Source organism: Emys orbicularis, chromosome 1 (assembly GCF_028017835.1).
Source record: "Emys orbicularis isolate rEmyOrb1 chromosome 1, rEmyOrb1.hap1, whole genome shotgun sequence".
NCBI lineage: Eukaryota > Metazoa > Chordata > Testudines > Emydidae > Emys > Emys orbicularis.
In genome coordinates, this window is record NC_088683.1 from 332,275,200 (window position 1) to 332,291,349 (window position 16,150).

Consider the following 16,150-nt stretch of genomic DNA (forward strand, 5'->3'; position numbering starts at 1 on the left):
GAACAAAAGGGCAGCATCCAAAGAAAGTGCAGCAAGTCAGAGACTTGGTTCAACATAGCCCAATATGAGCCTGAGCTTTAGTGTAAATACGAGGTCTTGACCAGTTCTAAACTCTGATAGCGATGACACTGATAACTACATGCTAAAATGAATAACATTTCAAACAATTCAAACACTATTCTAGTGTGTCATAGTCCCTTTTGTCACACACACAGGCATTATGGCTCACCAACTACAGTGTACCTCATTTAAAAGACATTTACCTTCAAGGAACAATGCCTCCATTACACTCAAAAACTAAGCTACAATGTATCATCTTCACACTTAATATATTACACCCTCTTTTTCAGGCAATAGACTCATAAAAAGGATAGTCACAATAGGAGCTCATAGATTCCAAGGCCAGAAGGAACCATCGCGATTATCTAGCCTCCCGTATAACAAGGACATAGAACTTCCCTTACAGCATATCTTTTACAAAAACTTCCAATCTTGATTTAAAATTTGTCAGTAATGAAGAATCCACCATAATTCTTGGTAAATTGTGCCAATGGTTAATTACTCTCACTGTTAAAAATATATGCCTTATTTCCAATCTGAATTTGTCTTCCTTCAACTTCCAGCCATTGGATCGTGTTATACCTTTTTCCTGCTAGATTGAAGAGACCACTATTAAATATTTCTTCCTGGCATAGGTACTTATAGACTATAATCAAGCCACGCGTAAAACTTCTCTTTGTTAAACTAAATAGATTGAGCTCCTGTTGGGCTTCCCACACGATCTCTTCCATTTGGTTCCTAAGAACTCAGTTTGCCTCCAGTCTCATCATTCAGATTCCTTTATCTGGCTTACAGCAAAGCTATGTTAAGTTGATCAGACTCAACCATAAGGGTTGAGTATAGGGCCTAACACATATCTAAAGTTACACAGAAAACCTTTTCCTTTATAAAAATTTACACACTACATTGCATTTACTATGCATTGCATCACGTGTTCTGGGATTGGCTTAGTAATTACTTTGTAAGAACCGATCCATGCACAGCATGTTATGTCCATGCACCGTCCATGTACGACTTATTCTTTACATCATCTTACATTCCAGGCTTATCTTCTCCATTGTAAATGGTTCCTTGAGTGTTCCTCCTTATCTTAGCTAGTACAGACATCATCTCTTAGCTTACTGGCCCACTTACCTATCAGTTACACATTTTGCTTCCAGTCTGCTGATCAATTTACCTCCCTTATTTCTGTCTCCCAAGAAATGAGGTCTTACCCATGTCTAATTACTCATGTTAAGCCAGGCCTACAGCTCCTTGAGTCTATCACTATAAGACATGTTTTCTAATCATTCTCATGGCTCTTCTCTGAACCCTCTCCAATTTATCAACATCTTTCTTGAATTGTGGGCACCAGAACTGGACGTCGTATTTCAGCAGCAGTCACACCAGTGCCGAATGCAGAGGTGGAAAAAAAACCTCTCTACTCCTACAAGATTCCGCTGCTTATGTATCCAAGGATCTCATCAGCCCTTTTGGCCACAGCACTGCACTAAGAGCTCATGCTCAGCTGATTATTCACCATGATCCCCAAATGTTTTTCAGAGTCACTGCTTCCCAAGATAGAGTCTCCCATCCTGTAACTATGGCCTACATTCTTTATTCATCGATATATTCATTTACATTAAGCTGTATTAAAAACGCATATTGTTTGCTTGCACCAATTTTACCAAGCAATCCTCATCACTTTGTATCTGTGACCTGTTCTCTTCATTATTTAACTTTCCCCCAATTTGTGTGTCATCTGCAAACTTTATCAACGATGATTTTGTGCTTTCTTCCAAGTCATTGATAAAAATGTTAAATAGCCCAGATCCAAGAAGAGATCCCTGTGGGAGATCACTAGAAACACCCCCATTTGATGGTGGTTCCCCATTTGCAATTACATTTTGAGACCTATCAGTTAACCAGTTTTTAATCATTTAATGTGTGCCATGTTAATTTTATATCTTTCTAGGTTTTTTTTAATCAAAATGTCATGTGGTACCAAGTCATATGCCTTACAGAAATAGATTACATCAACACTATTACCTTTATCAACCAAACTTGTAATCTAATCAAATAAAGGTATCAGGTTAGTTTGACAGGATCTATTTCTCATAAACACGTGTTGATTGGCATTAATTATATTACCGTCTTTTAATTCTTTATGAAATGGAGTCCCATATTGGCACTCCATTATCCTCCCCAGGACTGATGTCACACTGACAGGCCTACAATTATTCAGGTCATCCCATTTATCATTTTTAAATATTGGCACACCATTAGCTTTCTTCTAGTCTTCTGGAACTTCCCCCTGTTTCAAGACTTACTGAAAAAAGTCAGCAATAATGGTCCAGTGAGCTCCTCAGCCAGCTCATTTAAAACTCTTGTATGGAAGTTATCTGGACCTGCTGATTTAGAAATGTCTAACTTTAATAGCCTCTATTTAACATCCTTCTGAGATACTCTAGGCTCAAGGGTGTCATTGACGCAGAGGGGGAAAAAATCACAGAACACTGTGATGTGAAAACATTTTTATCCCATTACTTCTTGCTTTTGTATCATGTATTACTGCAGTAAAGACAAAAATTGTAAGTTACTATCTTTGTGGAACAATGTACAATCTTCATAACATTTTCCCTACAATGTGGGTCTACAAAAATGTTCAAAAACTACATTAGTAGGAAAATGTTACAAGACACATCAAAATTAGAATTTTGAACATGGTAAAATTACTATTTAACACAGTTCATCTGCAAATTTGACACCATCAGCTCAGGATTAAACAAAGACTGTGAATGGCTAGCCAACTACAAAAGCAGTTTCTCCTCCCTTGGTGTTCACACCTCAACTGCTAAAAGAGGGCCGCATCCTCCCTGATTGAACTAACCTCGTTATCTCTAGACTGATTCTTGCCTGCATATTTATACCTGCCTCTGGAAATTTCCACTACATGCATCCAACAAAGTGTGTTTTCACCCACAAAAACTTATGCTCCAATACATCTGTTAGTCTATAAGGTGCCACAGGACTCTCTGTTGCTATTTAACACAAAGTTGAAGATATCGGGGGGGGGGGGGGGGGAAGGTAAGCATTTCACTTTCAATACTGTACTTACTATAGACAGTACTTACTGGGCATATTCTGCTAGAGGTAACTTAAAGACATCAAAAACTTCTTTGTTCTTCATTAGGTAGACTGAACGCAAGTAGGATACAAAACACTGAAAGGAGAAGAAAAGTGTTTTAAAACAGAAAAGAAAAATGCTCTCATTCAATTAATTGTATATTAACATTATACCATATGGCTAACCAGAAAAAAAGTTGAGAATTCTAATACTGGTTTTGTCTAAGAACTTATTGATCCACATACTTTCAACAAAAGAACCTCTATTATAAGCTGATCTAGTTCTAATATTTCAGTACTTCATTCAGAGCAGCCTAATTGGCTCATTATGCTAATGGTGTGTAGTGTTAGCTTTGCTAGTCACAAAATACTCTTGTGAGGGCAGCTAGAAAGAGGAGACTATTGCATGTATTACCCAAGAGCTGGGAGGGGAAAAAATGAAGTTATTGGACTAGAATATCTCAGTTAAACCAATGTAAAGATCTCCAGCAGTGAGACAGTATGTAGCACAGTAACTTGGATTTTTTTTTGTATTTTTTCTCATCTTTCCTACCATCTCAAACGTTTAGTCTGTCCACTTATTTCATATTGCTTCCTGTCCCCTACCTTATTAAGTACACTTCTCTCACTTGCCAAAATCATCTCTCCTTTACTTCTTAAAATTTAAGCTCTTTGCTCCATCCTTGGAAACCATTTTTAACAACTAGTAGAATTTGTTTTATGGGAGATTTTTTCCTCCCTGCAACTCCTCTGTTGAAACAACCTTGGCTGCAGATACTGCTTACAGCTTTGTTCTATCCAGATTGCAATCAAAAACTAGAAAAATCACTGCTATAACACTAGGCAGCCTTCATTGGCAAAGCAGTGCATCACAGAGTAAATCACTGTTTAGTCCAGCGTAACCATTCTGTAATTTTTGTTTTGGGGCATCACTTGAAACATTACATGACTGTCTCTTCTTTGTTGATTCATTCATGGAATTCTGAGGTGGCCTCCTGTTGTCTGAGATACAATAAAGCAGACTTGACATTTTTTCCCCCCCACTTTAAAAAAAAATCTTTAAAATCTATTCATCAATAACTCAAAACTCAGTATATACACTTGCTGACAAATGGACTTAATTTCATCTCCTCAGAAATGTTGAAGGTAATATGGTAATTTCTCTCATGTTTTGCAGTATTAGTAGAATTTAATCTTTTGGTTTTGCTTGTACATGTACAAGGATTCAATGTAGCAAAGGAAAGGCTGAGCTGATCTTCATTAAATGGTAGTTTGTAACATGAGCCACAAAAAAAAAAAAAAAAAAAAAAAAAAATCTGAGTATCACTCTAGATCAGGGGTGGGCAAAATAAAGCCCACAGGCCGGATCTGGCCTGTCTAACATTTCTGTCCAGCCCGCCATGACTAACATTTCTGTCCGGCCTCCTCTGCCCCCTCGCGATCTCTGAATTCGGGCCGCCAGAAGTCCCACGCTCAGACCCACTGCCTCCCTCCCCCAAGTGACATGCCAGCAGCAGCCAGCCGCAGCCACTTCCAGGAGCAGCATGGGGCCATGGCATGCAGGCAGCCTGCCTGAGCACTGCTGCGCCGCCAGCCGGGAGCCACCTGTGGTAAGCGCCTCCCAGCCTGAGCCTGTACTTCACACCCCCTCCTGCATCCCAACCCCCTGCTCCAGGTCAGAACCCCCTCCTGCACCCAAACTCCCTCCCAAACCCCGCATCCCCTCCATTAATATAGTAGAAATGTGCAGCCTGTGACAACTTACCAAAGTTCGCGGAGTGGCCCCCCTGCGAAAATTATTGCCCACCCCTGTTCTAGATCTTCCTATTTAAGTGCAGTGGTCCAATAATCCTGTAACCTATTCTTTGATTTGAGTCCCGTTCAGTACACATTTTCCTTTCATTCACTATGTGGACACAGTACACAATCTATTAGGAGCATAAATTGCAAATTCTTATATCATCATATACTGGTAGCAGAAGAGTAGCTAAGTAATTGCCACCCAGAGTCTCTACAGTATGAAAATGCTTGGTCTGGTTACCACTTTGTATTTAACTATTAGTGAGGCTAAGATTTTGTCATGGATATTTTTAGTAAAAGCCATCGACAGGTCACAGGCAATAAACAAAAATTCAAAGAAGCCCTTGACCTGTCCATGACTTTTACTAAAAATATCCATGACAAAATGAGGAGGAAAGAGGGTCCAGCACCCATAGCTACTGGGGCCACCCCTGCTGCCCACAGGGGCTGGACAGCTGCTGGGAACTCCAGGGTCCCCCTGCTGCCCAGTAGCTGGGAGCTGCCGGGGGGGAGGGAGGGAAGGAGGGGGAGTGAGCCTGCTGCTGACAGCTTGGGGCTGAAATGGAAAATGTCACAGAGATCTCTGGAAGTCATGGATTCTGTGACTTCTGTGATATAATTGTAGCCTTAACTATTAGTGTGTAAATCAAGTGCAGTTCTAGTAGCATTATTTCTTGACATTTTGTTAAAGATTATGAAAGGGAAGAGCAGATTCCCCAACACTTTCACCCTTAACGGCAGAACATTTCTCCACATTGGCCTGTGTGAAGTGTGTGTTTTCATCTGCTTGGTAAAAGTCAAATGTAAAGGGGAAAAAAGGGACTTGTGCCCATTTTTTCATGATTCATAGACTTTAAGGCCAGAAGGGACCATCTTGATCACCCAGTCTGGTCTTCTGCACATCTTAGGCCACAGAACCTCACCAACCCACTCCTGTAGAAGGCCTATAACCTCTGGCTGAGTTACTGAAGTCCTCAAATCTTTATTTCAAGACTTAAAGTTAGAGAGAATCCACTATTTACTCTAGTTCAAACCAGCAAGTGAGCTGTGCCCCATTCTGCAGAGGAAGATGAAAAACACCCACTGTCTCTGCCAATCTGAACTGTGGGAAAATTCCTTCTGAACCCCCAATATGGTGATCAGTCAGATCCTGAGTATGTGAGCAAGACCCACCAGTCAGACACCTGGGAAAGAATTCTCTGTAGTAACTCAGAGCCCTCCCCATCTGATGTCCCATTTCCAGCTGTTGGAGATGTTCCTAATAGCAGTTGCAGATGGAGCACATGCCACTGTAAGCAATCACATCACATCATCCACTCCACAAACGTATCAAGCTCAATCCTGATGCCAGTTAGGTTTTTTACCCACACTGCCCCCCTTGGAAGGCAGTTCCAGAGCTTCATTACTTTGATGGTTACAAAACCTCTATCTAATTTCAAGGCTAAACTTGTGGATGGCCAGTTTATGTCCATTTGTTTTTGTGTCAACATTGGCCCTTACCTTAAATAACCCCTCTCCCTCACTGGTATTTATCCCTCCGATATATTTATAGAGAGCAATCATATCTCCCCTCAGCCTTCATTTGGTTAGGCTAAACAAACCAAGCTTTTTGAGTCTCCTCTCATACGGCAGGATCTCCATTCTCCTGACCACCTTAGTAGCCTTTCTCTGCGCCTGTTCCAGTTTGAATTCATCTTTCTTAAACATGGGAGACCAGAATGCCACATGACATCTTACCAGTACCTTGTATAATGGTAATAATACTTCCATATCTCCACTGGAAATACCCCACCTGATGCATCCTAGGGTTGCATTAGCCTTTTTCATGGCCACACCACACTGGCAGCTGATCCTGTGATTAATCAATACACCCAGGTCTTTCTGCTTCTCTGTCACTTCCAATTGATGAGTTCTCAGTTTAGAGCAAAAATTCTTGTTAGTTCCCAAGTGCACAACGTTGTACTATTAAATTTCATCTCATTTCCATTACTCCAGTTTTCAAGGTCATCCATATCTTCTTATATGAAATTCTGGTCCTCCCAACTTTCGCAATACCTCCCAACTTTATGTCATCCACAAATTATAATAGCACTCACACTTTTTGTGTCAAGATCATTAATGAAAATGTTAAATAAGATTGGTCTGAGACTGATCCTTGTGGAATGCCACCAGTAACCTCTTTCCAGCCTGCGTTCACCTTTCAGCATGAACCTTTGCAGTCTCCCCTTAAACTAGTTCCTTAATTTAATTCTTATATTAATATTCTTATATTAATCCTGATGTCCTCCGATTTAAGTAATAATTTTCCATGTAGAATTGTATCAAATGCTTTATTAAAATCCAGGTAGACTAGATCTATTGCACTTTCTTTGTCTAGAAAATCGGTTATCTTCTCAAAGAAAGAGATTGGGATGGTCTGGCACAATATAAAACTTCTATAAAACCATGCTGTATTTTATCCCAATTACTGTTTACCTCCATGTCTAACTTTTTTTTTTTTTTTTTTTTTCCAAAATTTGTTCTAAGAACATGCATAGAACTCAGGTCAAACTAAGAGGCCTGTAGTTTCCCAGATCACTTTTTTTTTTCCTTTCTTAAATATAGGTATTATGTTTTCAATTCTCCATTCAGAGTACAACCCCCAAGTTTATGGATTCATTACCTATTCTTGCTATTGGGCTTGCAATTTCATGCGCCAGTTCCGTAAATATTCTTGGATGGAGATTATCCAGGCCGCCTGATTTGGTCCCATTAAACTGTTTGTGTTTGGCTTCCACTTTGGATGTGGTAATTTCTTCTTCCATATCCTTGTTCCCATTAGCCACCCTGCCACTGTCCCCATTAGCCACCCGGCCACTGCCCCCATTCTCCTCATTACTCTTATAAAAAACTGAGGCAAAGTATTCATTTAGGTATTGGGCCATACCTAGATTATTTTTAATCTCCTCAGTGTTTCTTCTTTCCTTGTTTTCTTTATTTATGTGGCTAAAGAACCTTTCATTATTTGTTTTAATTTCCTTTGCAAGGTCCAACTCTGCTTGGCTTTTTTCACTTTTTCCATACATTTTCTGACCTCGATGAGGTAGTTTTGCTTGCTGATCCCATTCCTTCTTCCATTTCTTGTAGGCTTTCTTCCTTCTCTGAATAACCAGTTTGAGATGCTTGTTCATCCAGCTTGCTCTGCAAGCTTTCCCTATGAATTTTTCCCCTTGCTTGGGATGTAGGCTTCAGATACTTAAAGTCAAAGTTAAAGAAATTAATCCCAAGACGCCTCCTCCACATTCAGATCCTTGAATTATTCAGTCTACCACTTCCATAACCAATTCCCTTAATTTATTAAAGTTTGTAGTTTTGAAATCAAGGACCCTACTTGCAGATCTATTTTTGTTTATCCTTCCATTGGAGTTTAAATGGAATTGACCCATGATCACTCAAACCAAGATTATCCTCTACAACCAGTTCTTCTATGAGGTCTTCACTAATTACCAATACAAATCTAAAATGGCATCACCCCTTGTTGGTTCAGTGACTATTTAGTGAAAAGCAACAGAGGGTCCTGTGGCACCTTTAAGACTAACAGAAGTATTGGAGCATAAGCTTTCGTGGGTGAATGCCCACTTCATCAGACGCAAGTGAAGCTTATGCTCCAATACTTCTGTTAGTCTTAAAAGTGCCACAGGACCCTCTGTTGCTTTTTACAGATTCAGACTAACATGGCTACCCCTCTGTTATTTAGTGAAAAAATCTGTCGGCTATCACATCCAGAAATATGTGGGCCCTACAATTATCAACAGCACTTGTGCTCCAATCTATATCTGGGAAATAAAAATCTCCCATAATCACACAATTCTCAGTAGTATATTAGACAGATCTCTGTCCATATCCAAATTGGATCCTGGGGCTCTGTAGCAGACCCCAAGCACTATCCCAGAGGAGCCTCTGTTATCTTTCTTCCCCAAAGTGATTTTGACCCAAACAGATTCCAGTTTATCCATTGCATCACTTCTAATTTTACAGTATATCTCATCTTTAATATACAATGATACTCCTCCACCTTTACCTTTCTTTTCTGAACAGCACATACCCTTCTATACCTGTATTCCAATCACAATTACTATTCCACCATGTTTTCATTATCCCTATAATAACTGGCTTAACTTCCTGCACCAGTAGTTCTACTTCCTCCATTTTGTTACCCAGGCTCCTTACACTTTTGTACAGACATCTTAGCTCTTTCTGCTTGTCTTCACCCAGAATTCCCACCCGATTAGGTACAAACTTTTTACTACCAGTATGTATCACCTACCTGACAGTGACTGTCATTCTCTTTCCTCTTGTTGTCCATTCTCCTACACTCTATTGTTCCTTTCTCCATTGGTGTATCCTCTTTTACTTGTTTTTCCTCCCACTCAATATTAGAATCAGGTGTGGAGATTACATGAGCTCTCGCCACCATCTCCCCCAAATTCCTAGTTTAAAGCTCTTTTAATCAATCGGTTGTGCCAACCTCCTTCCCAGAAGTCTATTTACTTCCCTAATCTAGGTGGAATCCATCCCATGAGAACAGTCCTCTGTGAATGTCTGCTAGTGGTCAAATATGCCAAAGCCCTTCTTATAACACCACTGCCTGAGCCACCTGTTGATCAGTCCTGATCCCTACCGGGGCCTCTAGGTACTCCTACAACATAAAATACATAATTATTTTCTAAGGGAAAATGAGGAAGCAAGAGAAATTTTTACATCTGAATGCAGCAGAAAACTCAAACCCATGTTTTCCATTGGCAGGTCACTTTAACATGCTAATTTTTGTTATTGGTAGCACTTGTGGGTATGCCTAGAGTCAAAGTAGCACAATACTTCCTATTATAGGGCTCCATTTTCAATCACTCATTTATTTTCCCAAACTATACATTTTCAGGCTGAGATTTCCCATGACAGGTCTCTGCACCCTTCTAGTATTTTTTAATTTTCAGCAAAAACAGAACTGTTGCTAAGAATTAAGTATAGGGAAAATACACAGTTTTGCCCATATTAAAATATTATAACCATTTCACTGACAAGCTCGAGTACCTCTCCAGGCTTTGGAGCAGGGATTTGAAATTTGGCAGTGTTTTTGCCCTGCTGACAGGGATGTGCCTTTTGGCATCCCCATAAACATCCATCCAAATCTGGCCACGCTATGAGCCTCCAAAATCACTGTTCACACGATCAGTAGACTGTGGTTAGAGTTTGGCAGCTAAATTCTCTAAGGAGTCCAACTGTACTGTGCATGCTCTGTCCCAGAGTAGCAGGGACCGAACAGGATTCTCCCTACAATTGCTCCTCTCAGTTGCCAGGATCCATTGTGATGCCAGGCACAGGAAACAAGAGCAGGGAGACTCGTGTGTTCTCCATGTGCCCGTTCTGGTGGCACTCAGGTAGCAGGAGGAGAAGCAGAAAGCATCTTGACTGGAATGCACAGGGATGAGGAGCAGAGAGATGCAGCCAAAAGAAGCTGCGGGGCAGAGGAAGACAGAGTGACGGTAGAGACAGATTGTAAGGGACACATGCTAGGAGATAGTGATAGAAGGGGACAAGCAAGAGACTCTGTAACCACTAGAGAACCTAGGATTCCCAAGCCTCAACATTCATCTTTCTAGCAAAGTTGTGAAATCTAGTGGCAAAGTGTGTGTCTTCTTCTCCTACTATTGATGATAAGGAGTAACTGGTAGCAATAGTAGGTTAAGTTCAAGCAGTAGATGTTCTTCTTATGATCCATGTAAGGGTCAATATGTTTCCACAACATAATTTTTGAATTTCAGTTTGCCTTTTGGCGGAATTTTGAGGACATATGCTCAACTTAATGGCATTTCTCTCTTTGGATGCAATATGTTAACCCCTGAATGCCACATCCAATCAATGGGTATGGGAAAGAATAAGGGGGAAAGAAAGAGGACCTAGTGTGATCTGAGGAACAGAGCCCCTGGCATGCTGAGGGACACACACAGACTCTGGTATATGAAAAAATGGGGGATCCTACTATGGGGGGGAAAGAGGGCATGAGGGACAGAGCCCTTGTTATGAGGGTGAGGTTGAGCAGCCTGCAGCAAGACCCCGAAGTAAAGGGGGATGAGAGGGTGGTACATAGGGAGTTCCTGGGGGCAAATAGAGGAATGCAAGCAGCCCCTGGAGTGGACAATACACTACAGAAGCAACCAAGTGTGGGTGAAGCTGCTAGCTGTACTAACCAAATGCCCTAGGCCCAATTTGTCCCCCTTTCCCCCTTCTGGTTTTCAGATCTTCACCAAATCAATAGGGTTCTTACCCTCTGATGGATAGAACATTCTCTGAAATTCTGGACTGAATTCAACATTCAAAAGTTATTGCATTACAGCCAAATATAAAAATGTCACCAAGCTGAGTGTAAGGCTACAAAGGCTTGGCCAATTAAAATCACAGTAACTCCTAGAGGACCCAACTGAGATAAATTGCTATGGAACTAGGCATTGCAGATACAAATAGTAAGAGACAGTACCTGCCCCAAGGGTAAACAGACAAGTGACAAAAAGGGTGGGAGAGAAGTGTCATCCCCATTTTACCAGATGAGGCACAGAAAGATTAAGTGACTTCCCCAAGCTATTACATGAAATATGTAACAAGGCCATAAATTGAACTCAGATCTGATTTTGGTGCCTTAAGCACAAACCCATCATCCCTCTGAAAGATGTGTTTTCAAACACACACAAACTGCTGTCACCATTTTAAAATTAAAAGTGATTCCTCTTAGGTTTCGAAGCCCATCTGCACCCACATTGGATAGCCAAAAGGGGAAAAAATATGTCAGCCTGAACCTTTAATTAGCTGCTCCCGCTGTTTTAGCAGGAACGAGTGGATAATGCTGGCTGACATTTCCACTTTTTTGGTATTGCTTTCAGTCATAAAAATATTATTGGATGAATTCAAAGTTTGCACCATTATGGAGAATTAACACCAAATGTCAATGCTGGATTATATTAATATTTCTATTATAGTAGCATCTACCCTCCCCAAATCAGGATTGGGGTTCTATTGCGCCAATATAAAATTAGCCACAATTTTGATTTAGTTATATCTTTCTCACATTGTAGTTTTCAATATACAAAATACACATACACAACAATGTGCTTTTTTATTGGTCTGCTACAGCAAAAATTGGAGCAATAAAACTTGACTGAATATGAAGTTTTAATGGACTATACTATTATAACTTCTTGCCAGTCCTTCCAAGAACTGATGAGGAAGTGACGGATATATACCAGTTCAACATCTAAGCCTTCCCTATCAAACTAGAGGAAGCAGTGAATATATCTGCCTTATATTTTCCTTCAAGAATCATTAATTCACCCCTCTCTGGCAGGGCCCATATGTACCACTCTCCAAAATTAACCTTCCATTTTCAACAGGAAGCTGCAGAGCCAGTGTGATTTTTGAAAATTTCGTTCCTTGCCCTTCATGCCCACTCATCTCCTTCCAAATGAACCATCAACTCCTTAAATCATCCAACAACCAACATGTTATTTTCATTCTAATATGAATGTTTAACATGCTAAATTGTTTGAAGGGCTACAGTAATCTGAATCTGATTAGCTGTCATTAATCTACACTGTAAGCCTCTTCACCAATCATAACTTTTTCCCCACCCTTTTAAAAATGTCTCCCCAATAGGATTTTTAAACTCAGCCATGATGAGGAGCTCAACACTAAGAACCCACATATCCTTCAGCTGGGAGGCCACGACCATCATTATACTATGAATTCACTGGAGTACGCACACCACACCACACCCACCCACCCCCTGCCTGCGTGATTCATTCTGGCATACAGGCAGATAATTTAATTCTTGTAAGTTTCAACAATCTGCCTGATCAAAAAAACAGACAGGCCAGACAGACATGTAACACATGCCCTTGATAAAACCAGCATTCTGGGTATGATTCCGAGGTTAAGATATCAGCTGTGATACAGTCATTGCTCTAAAGAGCAGGAACAACTAGGCTCGTACACACACATCCTGTGTAAAGGAAGAGCCCAGGCCGGATACATCTTTTTTCCATAAGTTAAGAATTTTGTATACTGACCCCATACACACATTCATCTGTAAGAGAGTATACTTTGATTTTACATTTGTATTAAACTCTATTATAAAAAACTGTAATAGAAATTGGATTTTCAGGGTAGCTTTAACATTAGATCCATCAGCCTGAAAGAAAAGCCCTTGTTTGACCTTGGTCCACTGCTATTCTGAAATGTTAAGACTGTTTCAACTAACCTCATTTAAATTGATCCCCCTTTAAAAAAAAAAAAACACACATCTTAAAGAGCCAATGCAGAAGAAGCAATTGAAAGGGAAATGGTTTATTAGTTTTGTCAACCTAAGCCAAAGAACATTCATTTGTTACTGCTCTCACCCCTTCCTAGCCAGCTGTTCCATCATGTCCTATGTAAATTTATCTAACCGTAAAACAGAGTTACAGTTGCAGATAATCATGATATGCCACCAGGTATTTTGGTCTAAAGAATGCTTTGCCAAGGAGGAAACAAGGGGAAACTTGCACTGCCATTCTCATGTTACAACTGAATGTCTTAGGATTTCAGTCCAGAGCCATCAATCTGGCACCTGTCATAAACAAAATTACTTTTAAAAATAAACATTCAATAGTCATCAATGGTCATTTTAACTAGCTAAGGACCTGACCTCATTGTTGTTACTCAAGCAAAACTCCCACTAATGTCCATCCACTGGACAGGGCAGAGAGAGGTAGATCAAAGGAGGAGCCAGGAGGGGGTGAGAAACCTGAAGAGCACAGACTGGGACTAAAACAAGGAGCCGGAGTGGGGGAGAGACAGGATTGGTACAGGGACAAACTAGAGGGAACAGAGCAGAAGGGGTCACGCTTGGAGTGGGGGAGGGTTAAGAGTCTGTGCCCACTAGAACACACTCCCTTCCCCAGCCCAGAATCGAACACAAGATTCCTGAGTCTCACCATTCCTCTGATGTGCACAAACACCTTTGAAACCCATTGACAAAGTGTCTCATCCCCCTCTAATGGCTTGTACATAGAGGATTACAACCTACTACTACTATGAATTACTCTGTTAGCTCAAGTGGCAGAGGTCTGCATGGCGTAACTGAAGTTCCAACCCTGCTGATGATCTAAAGTAGATGTCAATATGATGCCACATAACGGAATTTGTTTTTTCTTGTGTGCATGCGTTATGATATCATTGTTAATTATATGATCACATGGACCCTGTCTCATTCAGAGCACAGGATGGATGGTACTCACTTAAGGAGTAGCTATCCAATATTGTGTGTCCTCCTCATTGTTTATTGTGTGGCTCCATGCCTTATTCACTATTCAAACCTTGGTCTGAAGACAGAATTATTAATTTCTTCATGGGCTTTTCTGTGGCACTCCTCACTATAGAATCTAAGTGTTTCACAAACATTAACAAATTTATTTTCATAACACCCCTGTGAAGTGGGAGGGTGGTATTATCCCCATTTTACAGATGGGGAACCGTGGCAGAGAGACGCTAAGGTCTAAAGTTTCCACTGGTTTGGGTTGCCAATTTGAGACACCTAAGACCTGAATTTACAGCGTACTTAGCATTATAGAGAACTTTATATATTCCAGCAGAGCTCCCACTGATTTCAGTTGCTATTGAGAGTGCTCAGCACTTCTGCGAATTAGACCAAGAATCTCAAGTCAGGTGCACAGAAAATGAGGAATACAATTAGTGAGCACCTGTAAAAAGTTTGGTTTAAGTGACTTGCTCAGCATCACAAAGAAAGTCTGTGGTAGTGGCAGGGCCAGAATCCAATTCCCCAGGAAAGCATTCAACTGCCTCTGCCATGACTCCATACTTTCTCTTCCTGCAGTCCCCTGCCTCATTCATCACACACCTTCCAACTTCTGCAACAAATGAGGCAGGAGTCCTGCAGACAGCAGCCTCCTTCACTACACAACCCAATTCATCCCTACAGCATGTCCATTCTATGGAAAAAATAATGTGTGATCATGAAATAAAAGACTATCATAATTCATACATAAAAGGGGGCAAAATTAAGGTTGCATGGGCACTCTTAATTCTGGCATTTCCTAACTTTGAGTTCTTGACTTTGCAATCTTAACAACATTTAACAGGTTTGGGGTTTGTTTGCTTGTTTGTTTTTGGTGTGCATGTGTAATAAAGCAAGACAGAGATTTTAGGGGGTTCTATGCTCCATCAGAGTTTCTGAGGGAGTGGATGGAGGAGGGCAATTATGATGTGGGGTAAATAGAAGGGTGGTAAGACAAATTACTTCCTCCAACAGCCCTATCCTGACTATTAGGTTCCTGTCCTAATCCTTGCTTATATATCCAAATTAATACTTTTCCCCCCAACTCACTAAGAACTCACTTGGAGCTGCGGAGTCGGCTCTCAGGGCGGGGGCAGCGCACGGAGACCCCCTCCCCAGGGGCCGCAGGGACATGCCGGCCGCTTCCGGGAGCAATGCGGAGCAAGGGTGGACAGGAAGCATGACTTAGCCCCACTGAGCTGCTGGCAGTGGCCAGGAGCCCCAGGGCCCTTTTAAATCGCCCAGGCCCCGGGGCAATTGCCCCTCCCCCCCCGCCCCCCCCCATTGGCAGGCCTGTCTGCAGCCCAGAAATCCCCAAGGCCACAGCCCAGAAATCCCATCTGAGCATGGTTGAAGTGCATGGTCCTACCCAGAATGAAGTGCAGGAAGCCAGGCCTGTCTCCTAAGGAATCCAATGGCCCTAAGGGAGACCTAGGTTCAACTCCCAATTCCATCACAAACAATCTGTGCAACCCTGGGCAAGTCACAGTCTCTCTGTACCTCAGTTCCCTACCTGTAAAATGGTAGTGATAATACTTCTCGGCCTCAGAGTGATGAGAGAATAAGTACATTAAAACTGCAAGATACTCAGATGCTATAGTGATGGGGTCCCTTAGATACCTAAGACAGATGGACTAAAGGGGTCGAAGGCACAGTCCTCCTTATAGCCATGACATATGGATTTTCCATCACTGAAGGGATGGATTACCCTGTACATCCAGGAGGTGCGACAATGAAAACCTTGATTAAAAATGTGGGCATTTGAGGTATAAAGTTACTTTTGTATTTTTCAAAATTATACAGATTTGAAGACTAAATTTTCTG

General features: G+C 41.2%; 1 protein-coding gene across 1 annotated transcript in view; it reads right to left on the bottom strand.

Annotated features, from left to right (window-relative positions):
- DDX10 (DEAD-box helicase 10) overlaps positions 1 to 16,150 on the bottom strand; it is a 346,101-nt gene that overhangs the window by 265,397 nt on the left and 64,554 nt on the right. The window contains exon 12 of the mRNA XM_065414461.1: positions 3,174 to 3,262. Within this exon, the coding sequence (XP_065270533.1) occupies positions 3,174 to 3,262 (89 nt within the window). The remainder of the gene's footprint in view (positions 1 to 3,173; positions 3,263 to 16,150) is intronic.